The sequence below is a fragment of the Colossoma macropomum genome, unplaced genomic scaffold, assembly GCF_904425465.1.
Source record: "Colossoma macropomum unplaced genomic scaffold, Colossoma_macropomum, whole genome shotgun sequence".
Taxonomy (NCBI): domain Eukaryota; kingdom Metazoa; phylum Chordata; class Actinopteri; order Characiformes; family Serrasalmidae; genus Colossoma; species Colossoma macropomum.
In genome coordinates this window covers 31,449,533-31,471,875 of record NW_023494806.1, presented here as the reverse complement: position 1 = coordinate 31,471,875, position 22,343 = coordinate 31,449,533, and the positions used below count along the sequence as shown (strand labels likewise).

General features: G+C 40.7%; 3 protein-coding genes across 3 annotated transcripts; all 3 read right to left on the bottom strand.

The window, feature by feature from the left end:
• Positions 1 to 1,220: 1,220 nt before the first annotated feature.
• Positions 1,221 to 3,312, bottom strand: wu:fa19b12 (uncharacterized protein LOC560551 homolog). Its single transcript, XM_036598734.1, has 2 exons — positions 2,718 to 3,312; positions 1,221 to 1,618 (listed from the first exon to the last, which is right to left on the bottom strand). Exons 1-2 carry the CDS (start codon positions 3,162 to 3,164, stop codon positions 1,457 to 1,459), a joined length of 609 nt encoding a protein of 202 aa, XP_036454627.1. The 5' UTR covers positions 3,165 to 3,312; the 3' UTR covers positions 1,221 to 1,456.
• Positions 3,313 to 4,775: 1,463 nt separating this feature from the next.
• On the bottom strand, positions 4,776 to 14,301 carry carnmt1 (carnosine N-methyltransferase 1). Its single transcript, XM_036598840.1, has 8 exons — positions 14,106 to 14,301; positions 11,747 to 11,942; positions 11,399 to 11,565; positions 10,317 to 10,457; positions 9,672 to 9,850; positions 7,941 to 8,054; positions 7,707 to 7,810; positions 4,776 to 7,348 (listed from the first exon to the last, which is right to left on the bottom strand). The coding sequence occupies exons 1-8, from the start codon at positions 14,246 to 14,248 to the stop codon at positions 7,169 to 7,171; spliced, it is 1,224 nt and encodes a 407-aa protein (XP_036454733.1). The 5' UTR covers positions 14,249 to 14,301; the 3' UTR covers positions 4,776 to 7,168.
• A 1,420-nt stretch (positions 14,302 to 15,721) lies between these two features.
• LOC118827086 lies at positions 15,722 to 21,104 on the bottom strand. The gene is made up of 5 exons (XM_036598289.1): positions 20,980 to 21,104; positions 18,963 to 19,004; positions 18,140 to 18,445; positions 17,371 to 17,661; positions 15,722 to 15,909 (listed from the first exon to the last, which is right to left on the bottom strand). The coding sequence occupies exons 2-5, from the start codon at positions 18,994 to 18,996 to the stop codon at positions 15,722 to 15,724; spliced, it is 819 nt and encodes a 272-aa protein (XP_036454182.1). The 5' UTR covers positions 18,997 to 19,004; positions 20,980 to 21,104.
• Positions 21,105 to 22,343: the final 1,239 nt, after the last annotated feature.

Below are 22,343 nucleotides of genomic sequence, written 5' to 3'. Positions count from 1 at the left end.
TCCACCTTGTAGATGTAAAGTCATAGACAGTGGCTCATCTGTTGCTGCACAGTTTGTGTTGGTCATCCTCTCGTCCTTCATCAGTGTCACAGGACGCTGTTGATTCTTAGTCCAGCAGCGACACTGAGGTGTTAAAACCTCTAAAACTAACACACCACCACCACATCAGTGTCACTGCAGTGCTGAGAATGATCCACCACCCAAATGGTACCTGCTCTGTGGTGATCTTGTGGGGTCCTGACCATTAAAGAACAGGGTAAAAGGGGGGCTAACAAAGTATGCAGAGAAACAGATGGACTACAGCCTGTATGATAAGTGGAGCTGATAAAATGGACAATGAGTGTAGAAATAAGGAGGTGTACTTAATGTAGACACCAGTCAGTGTACAGATGTGCACAATGTCACTATCAGAACAGAAACTTGCATCTCCAAAATGGTAACTTTACAGGATATTTATTTAAGTTAATGTAACAAGATTTTATGTCATTTTGGACTATTTCTATTGGGCAGTTTGTCCTGAATTTGGACACAATATAAGCCAGTGTTTTCATATTATGTCAAAAAATGAAAAAAAGCAAAAATGGAGATACACAGTTTTGTTCTGACAATGCTTGTCAATATCGAGTATTGGAGAGCAGCTTCAAACATGGCTCAAACGATACAATTTTGACAGATCTCATCCTTCCTTTTAGGCTTGCCTGTTGACGACCAATCTAATTGGTTATTGTTCAAAGAAATTTGCCTATAACCTTACTAATTTCACACACACGTAAAGCACTATATATGGAAAAGTTCACATTTTATTGCTATGAAACAACTGCAGAAAACAGGTTTGCAATACATTAACAGTATATAATGAAGAGGAAAAAATGTGATCTCATCAGCGAGAATGATCACAGATTACTCTTCGTGGTCACAGCCAGTAAGATTAGGAAGGCAAAATCTATACACTATAAGAAATTATGCAGTCTGTTTTATGCTATGACAAGAAAGATTTAAATTCTGATAGCTATCTATTTCAAGAAAGGGAACAAAAGAACCCATGAAAATTCTGTTCAGCTAAAACACCAGCAGTTAGAACATTAACACCTTAAACTGTAACACTGTCTTAAATCCGACTTTCACTTGGCTAACTCATTTTGCTGTACTGACCTAGAAGGAAAGTAAGTATTTGATTAAACCAAAGCATTTTATGCCCTCATAACAGATTGTACAAATAAAAAAAAAGAGAAAAATCAGAAATATGGCATCAACATCCATAAGATACCTACTTGCTGTCAAAACACAGCAAGCCTTCCCAACATGCCTCCAGTCCGTCCATGAATAAACGTCCATGCACAGACCTGTGCAGAGTCTTCGGCCTCATCCAAAAACATCCTGGAGTCTGTACCGGGCAGACAGGCCCATAAACTGGCACCAGGTGCTCACGTGGTTGCACATCACCACAGAATCTGCCTCACGTCTCCATGGCCTCTGTGGAGCCTTTGGTAGTAGCGTCTCCCTTGACCTGCGGGTCCAAGAGGGAAAGGTCTAACTCTGGGAGGGGAGCCCTCCAGAACTGGAATGAGTTGAAGGCGCAAAGAAGGTCATCGCTGACGTCATCATCACTGTGCATCGCCTGAAATAGTAGAGGTGGACATATCAGGTCAATATCTAAGGACATGATACAACAGTGAGAAGCGTGGTGCCAATAATCTTAAATTTTGACAATTTTTCTCAAAGGTTACTTCTTTTTAACAGCTGGGAATTGTGAGCTGATGCAATCGGGAAATCGGGATCTTCCTGGATTTTCAATACTGAGAAATTTCAGAATTATTTGTAGAGGATTATAAATGCAGCCAAATGTAGAAAACTAAGACATTTTAACACAGTGCCCACCGTCACCTAAACACATTGTACTTCACAGTGTATTTCACATTGAAATATTTCAGGGTACTTTTAAATTTAGATTCAAATTTTAAGGGGAAATCCACCAATCTTTCCAACTTTCCACATAATTAAAGGGTTAAGATGTAAACAGAGTCATTCCGAGTGGTTTGGTGTAAAAAGCTCCGTTCTAGAACCTTACAGAGTCAGAACTGTTCACAGTGGTGGTGGACCAAGACGTCCATGTCTAAAGGCTTCTTCATCACAGAAAGTTATTACATGAAACAGTTGTGAATACATTGCCTGATGACGGAGACACTGTTTTATGAAAATTTTGGTTTAAAATGAATTTTAATCCATTCATGGTGAAGGGATACATTCAGGGGGTTGTGAGGCAAAACAGTCCCTCAAGAAAACTTTCTTTTTTCAGATTTATGACTATTTTACCATCATAATATATGAAAACTCAGAAGACACGTGAAGGTTCATTGGTGGCTTTATTGGGTAGTAAATAAATGGCTATATTTCTGTTGTAGTCATGGTGACCCCTGGTTCCTATCACCACCACTGTGAAGAAATGAGTCTCTACAATTAACCATTTCACACCAAAACACTCTGAATAACTCTGGTTACATCTCAACGACGGAATAATGCAAAAAAATTTGAAAAATCGGTGGCACTGCCCTCTAATAAAAAGCGCTAGACTTTGAATCAAAACGAACAGCGCCATTTCTTAGTCTACAGCGACACCTCGCGTTCAGGCAGTGAATAACCCCGCAAACCCTGACCGCGGTCAGACCCAATTTAAACCAACTGAGCTCTCAAAATGTGCTAAACTCGTAACTACAGACCTTCGTGAGCTCCTCTGCCGTGTCCGTGTCCAGCTGGTCCTCCTCTTCTCTCGGCCGTTTGGCCTGCAGTTCGGCCGGACCCGTCGCTCCGCTCGCATCGCCGAATTTTCTAGAACAGTCCTCGGCGGCGGTCTGCGGTGAAGGTTGCCGGACAGCAGGCGCCTTTTTCGGCTCGGGGAGACTCTCGAGCGGGTCAGGGCGGCTCGGTCTCTTCCTGCGGCGCGGCGACGAGTCCGATGAAGCCGGGTACTGGAGCAGCGGAGGTGCGGAGGAGAGCGGCGAGTCCGCACTGCTGCAGACCGAGCGGCAGCGCTTCTTCTCGGGCACGGAGCAGAAAGGCGAGGCGCTCTCGGCCCTCCGCTTCGTCATACGGGCGAGAAGAGGCACTTCAGTCCCGCGAGTGCTCTCCGTTAACCCCGGTGAAAACGGACAGACACCGGCGCACATCCTCCACTCCACAGGTATCTTACCATCCGCTGTGCCAGTGTGGTCGCTGGAGAAGGAGGCTGCAGCGCCCTCGTCTGGCGGGATGATCGATTGACCAGTGTAGCAGTGGGCACGGAGTCATTCACAGTGGCGGTGAGGGGAACCAAAAGTCTGACCTTTAATGCCTCTAAAAGCTTTCTCACAGAAAGTTATTACACAGAATGGTTATGAATATGCTGCCTGATGCCTGAGACATTGTTTTACGATAGTTTTGTGATAAAATTGTGATAAATAACGTCGTTAATCCGTTCGTAGCGGAAGGATACAAGAAGGGCGTTGTGAGGCAAAAATAGTCTCCATAAAAAACGTAGTTTTTTCAGATTTATCACTATTTTACCACAATCAACATGACATATAAAACTCAGAAGACTCGTGTAGGTTCACTGCTGGTTTCGGATAGTAAATAAAATGGCTATATTTGTGTTGTACACATGGTGACGCCGGGTTCCTATCACCACCGCTGTAAAGAAATCTCTATATACCTAACCGTTTCACATCAAACCACTCTGAATGACTCTGTTTACGTCTCAACGACGATAGTATGTAAAAATTTCGAGAAATTTTTGGTTCAGTTTTAATTCCTGGTCCACAATGCCTGTTATGTTATCCATTTGATGGGTGGTGGCATCAAGGAGAAATCCAGAACCAACAACCCAGAAGTGTGTTGTTCTAACTGGCTCACAGGATATGAACTAGCTACTTGTCTGAAAACCAGGCGTTCACGATCCCAGCCTTTTTAAACTTGCAGCCCACACAACTGACCACAAAATCATTTTACCGAGATCATTTAAAGTGCAAACAAATATAAGGAAATAATCAGTGTAAGTTGTCAATTTTGCTTGGTTTTATAATATAATGCAATGCAACAGACACTAAAATGACCCAACGTTTCCTACTCGCCTCCTGAGTTAGCTGATGTTGTTTGGCAGCTACCGAGTTGTGGATGACACGCTGAAGAAAGGGCTCAGTTTCACAGGTTTAGATGCAGATTTGTTACAGACATCCAAGCTCCATCTGAAAGCTCTGATAAAGTCTCAGCTTCTGAATGAGGTGAAACTCAGGTGAATGAGGTGCTTCTTTTACTTTTCTAGAATGGAAAGAAGCCCACTGACATCCTATGCCTGTTTTGCGAGGAGCAAAGGAGATCTTTGGCCCCTGAAGACGTTCTGTCCGTTTGTTTTATTGTGGAGCGAAAAAGGCTCTGCTGGGTTTTCTTCGTTTCGGTTTATACTTGGATTTCTTGGTTTTCCTAATCTGAGATACAGTGGCTGTTTCGCCTGTTTAGCCTCTGGATCTGATCTTTTGAAAGACTGTTCATAACCATTTGTCCATGATGGGCGAATTCCATACAAACAGAAAGAGAAACATTTTACAACATTTTTAGTTGTTAGGGCTTCTCCCCTGTTTATGTTTCAGTTAAATATGCTTTCTACTTCTCTCTCACCCCCTACCCCACCCCAACGCTGAAAAAATGAACTTAATGGCAGGTCTCTAACTTTTCCACAGTACTGCATATCAGAATTTTGCTATAAATGAGTAATACCAAGGACTAAACATACAATAGCAAACTTGTATATTTGATAAAAGTGTTTTTATTAATAAAATACATCTTCAGTGTTTACACTGCTAAACATCAAGGCAAGTCACATTTCACATTTTGGAAAAAAGAACCGATTTCTCCCCTTTACTGTAAAATGAATGTGTTAATAGCAGATTCAGTACAATCATACAGTAAGTTTAAAACAACTTGCTTACTTAGTGCTGTGATAACTGTCATCATCCAGGGAAGTGAGGAGTTGCGAAGTCAGCAGTAAGTTGGATTTTTTAATAAAAATCATATTTGGTGAACTGCTGGGTTGCTGAAATGGAGCAGCCTGAGAACGCTGTCTATCGGCATATCAGTAAGAAACCAAAGAAATACAAAAATACATGTCCTTTTTGGTGAAACTTTCCTTTAACTGTGTCCAGCATCTGAAGTTCATACCCGGATTGCCAAAGAATCACTGAAAATATGACGGTAAGAAACACTTGTTTTCGTTCACATGCCACCCAAAGTTTGGCATGTGAGCTTGGGTGACTTCCCAGCTGACCGAGCGTAGTGTGAAGGCAGAGTAAGACATCACAAAATTACGACGTAGCATCATGTAAGGCTTTCCATAATACTGAAAAACAATGCAAAGACCACCAGACTTAGTTAGGCGAGTTAAGTGCGGGATTTGGGGTTATAACCACCTCTCTGAACAATCAGGACAAGCTTCTGACCAAAGAGGGACTGGTCACCTTTTTCTTTGTGACATTTGTGGAGTCAATCATAAAGCTTTTTTAGCAAAGGAAGCAAATCGTACTATATAGATATTAAGAAAATACATCAATTATTAGTCCAATAAGCACCAACACAGTGGCAGCTGATATAAATGCTTTACTTTCTACATATTAACGTAGGTTTTTCTTTTCCCTACTTTGAAATATAAGCCACTCAGGTCACCTCACGTTTCAGACGACTGGCCGTTCGTCATAAATGTCTGCTTGATCGCAGCTTGAGTATCTAAACTTGGAATAACGGAAAAAGTTAACTGCCTTCATAAAACAAATTAACCATTTAATTTGTCAGGTTTTGCGAAGCTGAAACTTCAGGTACCCTGTCTAAGTTAAACTGGCTTTGTGAGAGAGGCCCCCATAAAAAATACTATCAAAACTACGAATACAATTATTTTTTCTCATATTTTACACACTGTGATGCACCAAATCGGATTAAACCCAACTAATTATGATCTTTTTGTAATTAAACATGCTGTCGATCAGAGTTCGTAGCTAATGACGTCCACAATATGCTCAGAAAAGTGTAATATAACCTAATTTATCAACGTAACGATAAAATTTCACATTGCTCACTCCTAATCACTATCATGGTTTCAGTTTTAGCATTTATTTGTTTTATTTGGCTCGTTTGCTGTGTTTTTATCACATAAATCAGCAGTGAGGGCGACGCAGATCAAGTTGAGCTCATAGCCCAGCTACGGAAAGTGGAGTGCAGGGTTGAGAAGCTTTTAGAGTTTGTCTGAAGGACCACCCTGAAAAAGGCTCGGCAGGTGCCCCATTTAGCAAAGCCGGTTTGAGCTCCGAGCCTAGTGGTACTTAGATAAGTATTACTAAATGTAATTTAATGTGATTTCTTAGGCATCTTTGCTCTTTAGATTGTAGATTCTTTCTAAATTGTCCCAGCAACTGCACAGTTACGATACACCAACCAAACATTTGCTTTCTGGGGGGGTTTGATCAATGTGTTCTGGCCTTAAACCCCTCAAACACCAACAATTACAAACATTTGCTTGGTGTGCCATACCTGCATGTGTTTGTTGGAAATTTCTAACCTATTCATACTGGTTCTCTAGAATATTCTCCGCGTTAACACTGTTTATTAGTTACCGTTCTAAACATTTAAAGCTGCCAGCGCTGGAATGGTGGTGTTTTTGGGTTGCTGTGCAAAGGTATGATGACTCAAGGTCTGTATTCACAAAGCAAGGAGGTTTCTTCCAGAAGAGTGGCTGCTAGCTTGCGATGATTATGACCAGTTCAGACAGGATCCTACACCCTAGATCAAAGAATTTGAATGCTTGATTATGAACAATAGAGACTAGTAATCTGCTCCTACATCCGTAAGTCTTTTTGGGCACAAACCCTGGAGTGTAGGTCCATTCCTGGAACCTCTACGGACTACAGATCTGTGTTCTCTCTTCTCTAATATAACTGCTTCAGCTCATTAATGGCTTGACATTTTACCCAACAGGGCTAATAGAGCAGGGAGAACACAAAAAAAGAACAGTGTGTTGGTGCTCAGAACTGGGACTGAGAGGGTAACGAGGTGTTAAAGAATTCAATAATCTAGATATAAAAATGACTCTGTGTCTTTGATGTAAATGCATCTGAGGTACTGCAGTTAAGTGAAAGCTTCGGTCCATCTGATGTCACGTTGCCGTCTCTTCTTTCTCTACCGAATTGTCCAGCTGGTTATCTTTGGGGGACAGGGCTCCGTTGGACAGGTGGTCCGCGGGTTTCCGAACCACGAAAAAGACACAGTCATACAAGTACTTGAGCATGGAGCGATCGTTCTCAGTGTACGTGGTGAGGACTGACTCTCTCTCCGCCTAAACAGTTGAAAAAAAAAAAATGAAAAAAATTCAGTCAATCTAAAAGCAATACTTCAGTGAAAAATCAAATTCACACAAAAAATACTACCCAAATTTAGTTGATCAGCCAAGACATATTTAGTGTCTTGCTTCTTTAGTTTTGCACTGAAACTACAAGTCTAATGTAGCTTACACGTAATGGAAGCTTTAAGCATTGTGCAAACAAGAAGAAATCTCAATTAGACTTACTTACATAAGAGACATACTGTAATCTATAAAAAATGGATTACTATGTTTGGGAATATTGTTTAATTTTGATTATCATCAAATTGTTGCTAAAGGTCAAGATGCACATTTTTAGTCCGTGTTGCCTTACCTCCAGCTCAAATCCATACTTCAAAATAACACCTTTTATGTCTTCATAGCTCAGCTCGATAGACAGTTCATTGGCCATGTTTTCAAAATGGTACAAAAGTGGACCTTAAAAACAGAGCAGAAATATAAAGAATATTTTTAATATTGTAGTGTTCAGCAATGAAGTATGTATTACAATAGTTTACTGTGATTATGGCGACATACACAAGACAAACTGTAAGTTTGGTGGACTCACCCAAATTGATCCAAATTCCACCAGGTTTTAGAATATTCCAGATGGTCTCTATATAATCAATGACATTATGAGCCGTGTCGATGAAAAAGCAGGTGGCAACACAGTCCCAGGTATCTATTGGAGACGACAAACCATCAAGTTACAATTTTCCCGCTGCCCATGGAAAAACAAGAACGGACACAAACAGGAACTCAAAGAATTTATGGTTCTAGTCCTAGTTCATTTTCCATTAGCTTGAGAGACAGCTGGAACTGTGTATAATAACCGTGATTAACGATTTAGTTGTCTTTATGGTCATTTTATGCCGCTCTAAAGCATTTAATTTGACTAATTAGCTACCTTGCTTGATAGTTATAGTAAGATATGTTGGTGGATATTAAATGATATACTGTTTTACACTCCCATACAAATGCCTACATTTATCCAGAATCATGTTTAGAGTCAAGCAATGCTTATAGTTTTCTCTAGTGTGAAGATCTGAGCCCAAACACTCAGCCAAAGGTTCCAAAATAAGTTTGTTCTGTGGAAAAACAAGGATACTGCACGTTATACCTACGTTAGGTCAACTGTTTGACCTGTTTGATATATCTGTCTTCTGCCACCAACAACAGCTACCTTTATGGACCCACTGATTACTGCTGCCCATTATTACTCTCTGGTCAGATCTCAGGGCACAGGATAAATAATTGATATTAGACTAAGTTTTACATTCAGTTTGTGGACTGTTTCTGAATTGTACACATTAGGGCAACTTGTTCCATCCATCCATCATCTAAATCGCTTATCCTTCTGGGTCGCGGTGGGGTGCTGGAGCCTATCCCAGCTGTCATTGGGCGGAAGGCAGGATACACCCTGGACAGGTCGCCAGTCCATCGCAGGGGCAACTTGTTCCATTAGTCTTAATTAGTAAAGCACAATTCTGGGTTTTGTTAAGTCGATACCGACTTTTGACTCTCAAGTCTTTGAAGTGTACTCCTTGACTCCACTTAATTTTCACTTGTAGAACGAGAACCCCTGATGAAGGAATACAGCTGAGATTAAACCATCCTAATAAACATCACATTGAGTGTAACCTCGAGCTAAAGCCTGCAAATGTGTTCGTCACCTAACCGTTAGCCTATGTAGATAGATCCATGTCAAAAAACCTCAAAATTCTACTGATTTTATGTTGACTGTTGTTTAAACTATGCCAGGGGTGTCCAGTCTTATCCACGAAGGGCTGATGTGGTTGTAGATTTTCATTAGAAACAAGCAGGAGCTCTCCTGATTCCTCTTGTTCAACCAGTTGGTCTCAGTCTTCAACAACTGATCACACATGCTCCAGCACTGTTAGAATGACAACCTGCAGCCACACTGGCCCTTTGTTTGATAAGACTGGACATCCCTGAACTATGCAGACGAACTTCAGTCCAGCCCCATTCACGCTATACATGTTATTTAACTTGAGCCAGTATGTGATACATTTAATTAAGGAGGACACGTGGGACAGCAAGGTTAAATCCCCGCACAGAAAATGATGTCTCTCTCTGGCGCTGCATGTATGAGGTAATTTGTTCCGTCATCAGTGCTCTAACAGCATGTTTATCACTAAAACTTATATCACAATAACGATATAAATACGATTTATCGTACAGCCCTAATCAGATGTTTTAGAGGAGGAAACTATGCAGAGCAGAGATACTCCAGGACTGGACTTGAAAAGCACTGCAATAGAACAACACCTTGACTCACTCGGATCAGTATACACTTCTAAGAAGTCCCCAGCCGTCATGGAGAAGTTGGAGGTTGGCGGAAGACTCTGGGGGTTGACATCTGGGAAGGACACCGGCCTCGTCTGATCGGCGGAGAGTTTGTTATTGCTGAACTGGTGAACCCAGGGATACAACGTCAAATCATTCACCTTCTCACACCTGTTAATATAGGAGGATTCAGTTTTAGTATCACCAGATACACAACAACTACACAAAGATGTAACTTCCACTAGTTCAATTTCTCATTTTAATCCCCGGGGCTGACTAAATGGTCCACATTTATGCTCCATCCTAACTTTTAACATACCTGAAGTAAGCAATTACCCCTTCTACATGTGTACTGGAAGCTTGGACATATATGTGAGCTGTCTGGCAGATCCCAAAAACTGTCTTAAGAAACCCTACTTTGGTTTAATTATGATATAAAAGAGTATTTTCCAACCAAGTCCTCAGGCTCACCCATGCCATCCTCATTTTTGCTCTTTCACAGCTATTCTACATTGCTATTTCGACTGGTCAGCAAGAAAGGGAATCTAGTTCTAGTCTCATTTTCCAGCAAATTCCAGAACAGCATGTATCTTGGGTTCTTCAACAAGGGTATAACAACACATATACTTCCAAGTACCTGTTTAGGACAAAGTTTGAGGAGAAGAGCATAAAGAAGCTCCACTCGTTTCCCTGGCAGGCGTAACCCAGGCGGGCGATTTCCCATGCCAGCCTACCGAGACCAGCTCCAGGAACCAGGACGTTGACCTTAGAGACGTCGCTGTAGAAAAGGAAAAACACGATATGTTTGTTTATGTCATCTGTGGCATGTAAGGTCATATTTTAGAATCTCCAAATCATCACTGACACTGCAATTCAGTCCCAGGCTAGGCATAAACCATGTCTGGGAACCAAACCCCTAATATCTAATTAGCTGAGGTGCTGCAGTTAATAGAAAATCTGTTTAGTTCCTCAGAGATGGTGTAATTCGGGCTGGGCAACATGAGAAAATGAGTCATTATTGGGATAAATTACCTCACGATATGCCCCAATATGCTTTTCTAAGCTCATTGTGGATATCGCCAGTACTTCTAGAACACTGAAGAACCGCATGTTTGTTATGTTCGAGCATAATTAGTCCAGTTTAATTGGATTTAGTGCAGTGCAGTATGTTGAAAACAAAACAATTCACTGTACTCATAGTTTTTGTTTTTAAATGTGGCACCACTGTTTCTTTTTGTTCGTTCATCACATGCCAGAAAAAATAAACATATTGACATTTTGTGCATCATGAAAATTATAGTGATATTGTAATAATTTTGCCATATCGCCCACTTCTTGGCTGTATATCACACTGAAGAAGGTATATGAACACATAAATAAGCAGAGACACAGAGTAGCCCAGTAAATGATGCACATCAGTACAAATTATTTAAAAATAAGTGTGCATCTTGCACCAACAGCTGTACTTGTGATATGATGATAATAATTAGTTCACTATCTCATCAGAGTCAGGGTACTACAGATATTTAACCCCTCCTTTGTGATAACAACATGGTGACTTAGTTACATTTACTGGTTATTTGTGAATGCAAAATCCAGGATCAGATTTGGTTATAATGCTGTATGCCTACTAGTGTAAATGACATGTATATGTAGTGTGTATCTGGGACAGTGCTTATGCTGAGCCTTATGTGTGTATATATACAGCAATATACTCACCACTGGTCAGGAGGGAACTGTCTCTGTATCTCCTCTATGAGAGGAGTGTAGCAGGAGTCCCGCTCAGCTTTGCCTGTTTCACTCCAGTCACGCACAAACTGCTTGATGGTGGACTTCAGCTTGTCCATGTCGAATGTTGAAGATGGCCCAACTTTCCTTGTATTGTCCTAGAAGAGCACAGGTTTGGAGTCAAGCCAGTACCATTCGGTGGAAAAGCGGCTTACAGCTAACAAGATGGAAAGATATGCCAGATATTTTCCCAAAGATTAGGTCTGAACCAATAACAATGTATGTGCAAGAAAACAGCCCTACAGCCTGCGACCTGTAATAAATAACAGCTTCACCTACATCCTCGCCGTACTCAATGTTCTCGAACATGTGGATGCAGTTGTGCACAATGGCCTGCAGCACTTCGTAGTTCTGGTCCACACAGCGGCGGATCTTGGCCAGGTTGGGCAGGAATCCAGACAGAAGCCGCTGGTGCTTTTGAGGAAGACTGCGGAACTGCCGCTCGGTCCGGTTCACACGCTCCTGAACATGGGTTCTGATTAGAGAGTGAGGTACAGCAGGTGGGTGGGCAGAATTACAGCAGTAACAGCATAGCATAGTATGTACTAGTATATATTATGAAACCACACAGCAAATGTAGGTGTCAAAAGATCTTTAGATCTTTCAGTTAAAGGTGAATTTTCAGAATTTCTGCACAGTTGAACTGTTAGGATGTAAGCAGTCACTCAGACAGAAACTTACTGAGTCAGAATTGTTCACAGTGGTGGTGACAGGAACTTACGGAGCCCCCAAGGTGACACAGTGATTATTTTTTAACAAGGCATCAGCCACAAATTAACATATTGAGCCCACAAGTTCCCCTCACTATATTATATTAATTCATGGCCTCAATATATTAATTCGTAGCCACGCCTTATTAACAAAATCACTGTGTCACCTTGAGATGTCTGAAGGGTTTAACATCTCTTAAAGCTCCCTCACAGAAAGTTAGCACATTAAATGGGTCACCAAGTTTCTCTATAAGTAACCACTTCAGGTCAAACCTCTGTAAATGACTGTTTATGTCTTCATCATTGAATAATGCAGAAACTGACAGAATTCCACTTTTATGGAGCTCCAGAGATGACATGGTGATGATTATGCAAGAAAGCATGACCACAAATGAATATTTTGAGGCCACGAGTTAAGTTTTTTATACCTCAAGGACTCAATACATTAATTTGTGACCTCAATATAGTAATTTGTGGAAGCAGTATAGGAATTCGTGGCCCCAATATAGTATCTCATGGCCTTCATATATTAATGTGTGGCTTCAATATATTAGCTAATATTTGGCCTTGATATAGTAATTTGAGGCCTCAATATAGTATCTCATGTAGGAGTAATTTGTGGTCTCTATAAAGTACCTCATGGCCTCTGTATATAAATTTGTGGCCACAATATATTCATTTGTGGTCTCAATATACTAGCTAATTTTTGGCCTTGACATAGTAATTTGCGGCCTCGATATAGTATCTCATTGCCTCTATATATAAACTTGTGGCCTTGATTACAGTAATTTGTGGCCTCAATATAGTATCTCATGTAGGAGTAATTTGTGGCTGCAGTACAGGAATCTGTGGTCTCAATAAAGTATCTCATGGCCTGTGTATATAAATTTGTGGCCATAATATATTAATTTGTGGCCTCGATACATTAGCTAATGTTTGTCCTTGATATAGTAATGTGTGGCAGTATAGGAATTTGTGGCCCCAATATAATATCGCATGGCCTCTGTATATAAATTTGTGGCCACAACATACTAATTTGTGGCCACAACATACTAATTTGTGGCCTCAACATACTAGCTAATTCTTGGCCTTTGATATAGTATTTTGTGGCTGCAGTACATGAATTTGCGGCCTCAATATAGTATCTCATGGCCTCTACATATTCATTTGTGGCAACAACAGATTAGCTCATCTTTGGCCTCGATATAGTAATTTGTGGCCTCAATATATTAATCCGTGGCTGCACCTTATTAAAAAATAATCACCATTTCACTTTAGAGGCTTTTCAACCCCCGAAAAAAAGATTAAACCACTTTCTGAAACCACGTGTATCACAGTTAACAGTGAAGTTCATTGTTCAATTCCCAGACTTTCAGTTCGGTATTAAAAAAATCACCTTCGAAATTGACGCGTAGGTTTCGTGTTGAGTTTATACCGATGAATAAAAATAATTCCGTAGGCGAGGTAAGTTATTAGCTTCACACCTCACACTAACTTACATACAACTCAACTTTTACTACAGAAAAACACAACTAGCTAGAAGTTATCGCAGTCATTGCACAAATTATACGCTACAAACACCAACTGAGAGTAAATGAATGGGAGTATTTAGACCGCGATTTAATTATTTAACGCGTATTTTGTTGTTATTATTGAGGAGACGATGCTAGCTAGTTAGCTTACGTTAGCTCCAGGGCTATCTGAACCAAAATAAAACTGTTCACTGCTGCCCAGTAAACATTCGCGCTAATGTGAGAGGACTTAGTTAGCTAGTATTTTTAAAACCTTCCTGAAGAGTCGAAGTTTTTTAAAACTTAAGTTCTTAACTAGACTATGCTCTTGTTTATGTTTAGCATGCTAACTATTTAGCATAGGGCTCCTGTAGTTTGCTATCGCAGAAGGCAGCTAGTCAAATTGGCTAACGTTACCTGTAATATCTAAAAGCGTCGATGATTTTCCAGAAGTGTTGCCTTTCCAGCCTCTCCTCTTCCTCCGGGGAGTATTTAGTCCTCTCTCGGTAAAGGTACCGCTGCCCGGTGTCTGGAGCCGAGTCGCCCATGCTGCCGGCCATGGAGCACAAACACAGCAGCAGCAGCAGCAGCAGCAGCAGCTCAGAGAGAAAACCGGCAAAAATAGCCTCCTCATCATCTCATACAGTCACTCCAAGTCCATCAGTCACAGCGAAGATCAGTTTTCCATTGTGGAAATATGGAGAAAAATATAAAGAACTACTTCTGTTAATTATCAGTTTCCATAAATACACACAAGGCTACTTACTGCGAAACTTGTTGCTGTAATTCACACTATGGTATGTCTATATTGTGGCTTCACTATTGGACATAGAGTGCACTAGTGATTATTTCATGGCCTGCTCAGTGCACATGAGGTAGTGAGCCATTTAAGATTTGCTGATCAGCCATAACATTAAAAACCACCCCGTTTCTACATTCATTGTCCATTTTATCAGCTCCTCTTACCATATAGAAGCACTTTGTAGTTCTACAGTTACACACTTAGTCCATCTGCTTCTCTGTATACTTTGTTAGCCTCCTTTTACCCTCTTCTTCAATGGTCAGGACCCCCACAGAGCAGGTATTATTTAGGTGGTGGATCATTCTCAGCACTGCAGTGACACTGACGTGGTGCTGATGTGAGTGGATGAGGCACAGCAGTGCTGCTGGAGTTTTCAAACACTGTGTCCACTCACCGTCCACTCTATTAGACACTCCTACCTTGTTGGTCCGCCTTGTAGATGTAAAGTCAGTGACAGTAGCCCAACTCTTGCTGCACAGTTTGTGTTGGTCATCCTCTAGTCCTTCATCAGCGGTCACAGGACGCTGCCCACAGGACGCTGCTGGCTGGATATTTTTGGTTGGTGGACTATTCTTAAAAACTCCAGCAGCACTGCTGTGTCTGTATACAGTGCTGTGCAAATGTCTTACACCTGGGAAAATGTGATGGAAGGCCATTTATCTGGGCCGTAAACATTTATATGTATAAAAAACAGTAACATTAGAATGAATAAAAATAAACAATACATGATTTGACATGCGTTAGCTTTACCATTTCCAAAGCTGTCCCCAAGGAAGACCAATTATTACAGTAAACACTCAATACCTACTTTATATAACCAATATATTCCAACATATATATATATATATATATAACCGATCATTCATTAAATTACTTCAGGTGCTGATGATGGAATTGAACAATGCAATGGCCAAAGTACAGCGAGAAATTGGCAACCAAATCTACCAAACTGCATACAAGTATTATCAAAGAAGATTATGAAAAACATTTATTAATGCCAGATGTTTCTTCATTCATTATTCATAAATTAACACATTCAAAAGAACATTTAATCGTAAATATTACATACATATGAAACATGATGTATATGTTGATACATCATGTATAAATGTGTATAAGAAAATGTGTGCATTCGGCGTCTTTTTAATATGTATATATATATATATATATATATATATATATATATATATATATATATGTATACATAGAGCACACATTGTACTGTATAAAACTAGCCTGAGGGACCCTGAACTTGATGGACCCTAAGGCCGCTTCTTTTAGCTCCTTTCTTCTGAAGATGCCGTATTTTTCTGATTAGATGGAAGATGATTGCCCAGCTCCCGATCAGCACCATTACCAGGGCCACCCATGCTCCTGTGTGCTCATTGCACTTGGATCCAACTGGCAATGGCTGCTCATCTGAAACACAAAAAACATTCTTAACACAGGGACATACTCCTCATTCTCCTGTACTGCCACACGCTAACTGCATAAGCTCCATTTACCATCCACTGGATAGGTACCCCAATCATGAGGACCCCTGCTGACCATATATTATTTGGGTGGTGGACCATTCTCAGCTCAGAAGTGACACTGACATGGTAGAGAGTGTGTTGCTCGTCCATGTGTTGCTGGAGTTTTTACACATGTCAGGCTCAAGTCAGGTCAAAAGTGGTCCACCCCCAAAAAATATCCAGCCTAGAGCAGATCTGTGGTCAGAAACTAACCACTGAAAGCCTAAAAGATTGCTAACACAAACTGGCTATCAACAAATGGACTACAGTCTCTGACTGTACACCAGCAAGGTGAAGCTACAAGGGAATGGTTTCTAATAAAGTGGCAGATACATGTGCTTCAACATTCTGACTAAGCAATACATTTTGGTCCAGTTTCCCAGATTAAGCTTGAGTTTATAATATTCTAGAATTTCCAATAGTAACTCACCATTGGCATGGCAGTTTAGTCCAATACAAGGCTTAATTCATGTTGAGGAAACTGGCCCCCAAGGCTATGGGATAGTAATTAAGCTCCCTGGACAAAAATTAATCACCTTGCGTGTTTAAGGTGATAGTAACTTCAGGCTCGTTGCACGAGGATGATCAGGCGATAAATACCTGTAAGGTGTGCAACAGGATTCATAGATTGAGAAAAGGTGGTACAGTGCAGTAAATGTCTTGTTCGATGTGTGGAAAATGGGCCGCAAAAGCAGATGTTAATGACTGGCAAAAAGGAGGGATTACATTTGGGCATGTCAAAGACCATAGTGTGAAGGAAGTAGCTGAATTTGCAGGTGTATTGAAGCAAACGGTCATTATGGGTCAAACAGCAGTGGCAAAAATCCCAGTCTACAGGAAATTCTCATCAGAACTGTGGCCGAAAGACGAAACTGACAGACAGGGACCGCCAGTAAGTGGCTGAACGTTGATGTCGCCTACATCCAGAAACTTGAATCGCAGCTGTTATTCGTGCTCATGGAGGTATTACACACTATTAGGTATGTTTTAGTCACAGATGACTAATTTTTTGTCCAAAGAGCGTATTTTGATCAGTCTACTTTTATATGTAATTGTCAATCATGAGTTTCTGAGGAAAAGAGCCAGGAGAGATGGTCATGATTTACATGCATGCCAAAAAATGAATTACGCTCTATTTATTATGATCTATTTTCGGTGGTTCTCAATTCTGGGGTTGGAGTAGCTGTATCTGTGAGTTTCCTCTGCTCCTAGCGCATGTAATACAGGATCTAAACAACAAGCCCTTCCCGAGGTGAACTGGATGTGTTAGATATGTTAGAACATGCAGGGCAGTGGTAGCCCAGGACAAGGTTTGAGAACCACAGAGAGACAGGCCATGTGTTGTTATGTAATACATAAAACCTACCTTGTACTGTGACATTGTAAGTATTGATAATCTCTTTGTTCTTGGTATCCTTGATGATATAAGTCCCATGATCAGAGGCCATCATTTCTTTCAGATGAAGAGCACAGTCCAGTGACACTCTCTCTTTGTAGTTAGCACTGCACTGAAGTGAACGACCCTCCACCGTGCAAATCTGCTGGCTCAGTGAACCATCTGAGCCCTTGCTGTTGTAAATAACCTCCACAGGCTCTCTTACGGGCAGATCCAGAACGAGGGGTTCATTGGGCTTCATCTGAATAGACAAACCATGTGCTGAAGAGAAAGTTATTAATTACTTATATGTTACCACATCTTCAAACCTTGCGCTAAGAGTCAACAGCCATAGCTCTTCTAACATCTCAATGATTTACAACGATTTAAATTTAACAGTATAGCTTCTGTTAAATTACTGAACATAATCTGTCATAACAGCATTTGGCATCTGCCATGATGTTTTAATGGCATGTTTACATAGCTGGGTTCAAGTGTTACCTTAAACATTTACATGTAACAGTTCCATTTAACTTTACTCAAGCTTCATAGGCTACTAGGATTTTTGAAGGGAGGCCGTTTAGCATATATGAGACCGTCTGGCAGTGCACAGTCTTTGTTCACCTTTGATAAATTTCAATGTTCTAGCGCATCCTAGCAATTTTTACCCATGGATATAGAACAGGTTCTACGTATGCTTTGATAAATGAGGCCCCAGATACTTGTATTCTTTGTAGTCAACCTAGCAAATGTAACTTACACTGAATACGAAGGCTCACGGTGCAGATGTCTCTGCCGTTGCAGGCACAGGTGTACCAACCCTTCTTGCCAAAATCAGCTGAAATAATGGTGAGGGAAAGATCTCCAGCGAGGATCTTCTCACAAGACAGCTTGTATCCTCTCTCATTTTTGCAGGTGTCTTGATTATATTCAGCCACAACTTCTTTACTAGCAACGCTAGTCCACTGCACTTCACCGCTGCACTGTTTTACGCAGGGTAGGGTCACAGATTCATTAAGCTTCACTTGCGCAACGTCTACATTTGAGGCAGCTAATGGAAAAAAGCCTGGGTGAAGGAGAAACGTTGAGAAATTGCTATTATACAGATGCCACATTTAGAGATCAGATATACGTGATGGTTTGGACAAAATCTAGACTATTTTCTTTTTTATCACAAATGTAGTCCCACATTTGGTGGCTAAAATTTGCTATATAAAAAAGACAACAGTACAGACAAGATTCAGGTTCATTGCATGTGTCAGTACCACATAAACAAGCCTATCTGAGATTACTTTACTATTTGACATGGTTCGAGGCAAGTGTGTGATGATTTAGGGATGTACCGTAGTTTGCAGTGCTAACCTGCTAGCTACATTAGCCTCGAAGCTAAAAGAAGCAAACTTTGGACACCAAAAATGTCCTGATCGACCACAATTGAGGTAAGGAGAAAACTGTGTAAGTTAGATTTATGACTAACCCATAGCTATAAGCTAACCAAAGAACTGTTTTTGTCTACTTGTATATTTACTGCTGTTTTCCATCTATCCAAACTACACTAGTTCAAGAATACATTTGAAGCTTACCAAGAAAAAGTGCGCTAATGATTGTCAGCTCCATAGTGGCGTCTAGAAGACAAAGGCAATACATATTATTAATTCTATTCAGTGATAAAAACCCAACATCAATGTGCACACATGTCCTAGATGTCGTTTCATTTATCTACTCATAAAAGGTCATGGCTGCTAACGGTCAGTTTATGTCAACTGACTTACCATTGGTGTTCAAACCAATATAAATGTTAAATAGGCCTAAACAGAGGCCTAAATAGTTGGGAGTTACAGAGGGTGCACTAGTGAACATCTGAACAACAGCATTGGAATTGGGGGACTGCCAATCTCGATCTTCATCATGGATTCATGCTGTTGTGAACAGACCCCTTAAGGTAACATCATCAACTAGGGTTACACTGTCCTTATTTTATGCTGGAGGCCTAGTTAGACAAGTGTGGGCACTGTTAAGTTGTAAACATGGTATTAATGGGATGAATCAAATAAATAAGTATTCCAAATCAGCTTCTGGTTTATGTAAAAAATACACATACACCAGCTGGCCACTTCATTAAGTATACCTCCTTGTATCTACACTCATTGTCCATTTTATCAGCTCCACTTACCAATTACAGACTGTAGTCCATCCGCCCCTAGGCTGACACCAATGTAGCTAAAGAGTGAAGACCACTTTTTCACAGTTTCTGCGTAATTAAATGTTTCACCCTTCAACAAAGTCATTCAGTGTGGTTTGGTGTGAAATGCTCTGTTCTAGAGAAACTTACTGAATCAGAATTGTTCACAGTGGTGGTGATAGGAACCAGGCGTCCAGAACCAGAAACGAGACCAGAGTTTAAGAGTAAAATCTCCCTCACAGACAGTTATTATATGAAATGGTTATGAATACGCTGCCTGATTTCTGGGACATTGTTTTATGATAGTTTTAAAAGTAGATCTAAGTAAACCTATATTTTAAATCAATTCATAGTGGAGCAGTACATGCAGAGTGTTGTGAGGCAAAATAGTCCCCAAAGAAAACATATTTTTATTCAGATTTAAACTATTTTACCATCATCAGCATTACATAAAGAACTCAGAAGACACGTGTAGGTTCACTGGTGGTGTGGAGTATTAAATAAAATGCCTGTATTTGTGTTGAGGACATGGTGACCCCCTGGTTCCCATCACCACCACTGTGAAGAAATCCGAGTCAGTAAGTTTCTCTACAAATGAACCATCTCAAATCAAACCACTCTGAATGTCTCTGTTTACATCGAAAGTTATTGGTACTGGAATTAGGCAGAAATTTTGAAAAATCGGTGGAATTCCTCTGCGAAGTGCCCCAGACGCCGCACGCACGCATCTAGTGCTTCAAACGCTCGAGTAAAACTAAAATGTGTTAAAATAGCCTCCATGAAAGTCTGAGAAAGTGCAGTTTAATCACATGTGAACGGTTTGAGAACATATTGAAAAGTGTGGAGTAACGTTACCACAGAGGCGCACACGAAAGCGTGACCTTGACCCAAACATTACTCACTGTGGATGCCGCCCTCCTCAGTAACGTTGGGCAGACGAGAACGGTAGAGGGTAAACGTTAGAAAAGCACGTACGAACGATTTTTTTTTACGTATCAAGGCAATAAACAAGCAAACTAAACAATAAACAGAACCTAAAACAGTTACTAGAAACTGCTGGTCGGCTAGAGGTGATTATTACTCATCCTCTGTTTCGGTTGTTCGGTCGCCTTGAAATGACTGATTAGCTAAGTAGGTTAGCAGGTAACCTAACTAGCTAACTAACTCCGAAAACAGTGAGAAGAGAAACCGCTGACTGACTTTTTACTGACAAACCAAAGCTGAACACAAACCAGACGTTGTAACCGAATCATCCTTCAGCCCCCCAGGCTGGCAGAAGCGCGTGGGAGCCTCGGGTCTCTCTGAGCTGCTATGGTTTAAAACCAACCCGACTCGCTAGCAGCGACGAGGCTCGTCTGGCCCCGCTTCGCTAACGCCTTCTGAACAATGTTTAAAATAATAGAAGTAACGTTACTCACTCCTCGACACCCAGCCCTTATTCGCTCTGCACTCCCGCGGGAGCAACCTGAAGTGCCGGAGCTCGCGGAGGCGTTGGGGGGTGAATCCCCTTCCTTGATTCACGTGCCGGGAGCTGCTTCTTACGAAACTGTGCCAAACTGTATAAACTATGACGTCCCTATGGGCCAGAAAAGCCCCCTACCTTCACTCTTAACGTCTGCGTTACCGTCTGTAAATCATATCTTTTTAAATACTACCTCCTTAATTTCATGGAGGACATGTGTAAAGCTTGGCTCATATTTGGAGCAACTCTTCTAAAGTAAATTGCAATTTATGTACATGCATTTACCCATAATAATTAAACATTGTACAAAAAGAAGATCACATCCAATCTGTCCTTAGAGAAGTAAATAAAAGTTTCTTTTCGAATTTTCTGCTTCAAATTAAAACTCCACAGTAGCTATTTTGCCGGTAGAGGGCAATATTTAATTGACTCGTGATATCAAGCCATGTTCAGAAGCAAGAAAGAGTGGCTGCACGTTGCTGGGGAACTGCATCCGGACGACCAAGTTAGGAGAATCAAGTCAATCAACAGACCGTTAAAGCATAACTAATAATAAAAAGTACTTTAGTCCATCATCACCCAGAGCATGAAATATGAACATGAAATATAACAAGACAGTGTAAGTAGGCTTATATGTTACTTCCATTACACAAAACTTAGCCATAACCCTCATCCTAGTCCTAATCCTAACCTTAACCTCAGCTCAAAATTTAACCCTAACCCTCACACTAGCCCTAATCCTAACCTTAACCTCAACCCAAAACCTAATCCAGGTACAGGATGGTGTCAGCAGTGTGTCTGAAACAGCTTGTTAAGGATGTTGAGATGAGATGTTACATGTTCAGTTCCTCTCATCTTAACATCCATAGACATAAACTTGGACACCACAAATAAAGTGAAAACAAATGAATTCATATAAACAAATAAACAATAAACAAATTTTGTTTCCACATTTAATTAAAAGTCTCTTTATAATCTACTGAATGTATGCTGCTACATCATTTACATGTTGTTGATGTTACTGAGAGTCTGTTGAATGTTTATATCATCTAAGAAGGACCACTCAAGAACTGTCACCTCAAAATATATTGTAAAGTCTAAAAATAAGTGTACATTTTCATGTGATCTTGACCAAATATCTAAACTGTACTGAACTGTACTGTGTGGTAAACCCTAGATGTCAGCATAGCACATTTAAAGCATTATAGGCATTCACCGTCAAGTGTTTAGAGTCTGGGAGTTGTGCACCCTCGGAACAAATAAACAAAGAAAGAGCGTGCAAACCAGGGGCAGTGTTCACAAAAGTTTTCTTAAATGTGC

What these genes read in the sequence shown, in the direction of transcription:
- wu:fa19b12 (XM_036598734.1), bottom strand. Translation starts at nt 3,164, where the DNA reads ATGTGCGCCGGTGTCTGTCCGTTTTCACCGGGGTTAACGGAGAGCACT. An exon ending in CGGCAGAGGAGCTCACGAAG is followed by an intron (nt 1,619 to 2,717) that starts GTCTGTAGTTAC and finishes CTACTATTTCAG; the next exon opens with GCGATGCACAGTGATGATGA.
- carnmt1 (XM_036598840.1), bottom strand. Translation starts at nt 14,248, where the DNA reads ATGGCCGGCAGCATGGGCGACTCGGCTCCAGACACCGGGCAGCGGTAC. An exon ending in GACGCTTTTAGATATTACAG is followed by an intron (nt 11,943 to 14,105) that starts GTAACGTTAGCC and finishes CTCTCTAATCAG; the next exon opens with AACCCATGTTCAGGAGCGTG. An exon ending in ACATTGAGTACGGCGAGGAT is followed by an intron (nt 11,566 to 11,746) that starts GTAGGTGAAGCT and finishes GTGCTCTTCTAG; the next exon opens with GACAATACAAGGAAAGTTGG.
- LOC118827086 (XM_036598289.1), bottom strand. Translation starts at nt 18,996, where the DNA reads ATGGAGCTGACAATCATTAGCGCACTTTTTCTTG. An exon ending in CATTAGCGCACTTTTTCTTG is followed by an intron (nt 18,446 to 18,962) that starts GTAAGCTTCAAA and finishes TCCTTCACCCAG; the next exon opens with GCTTTTTTCCATTAGCTGCC. An exon ending in TTACAATGTCACAGTACAAG is followed by an intron (nt 15,910 to 17,370) that starts GTAGGTTTTATG and finishes TTTGTGTTTCAG; the next exon opens with ATGAGCAGCCATTGCCAGTT.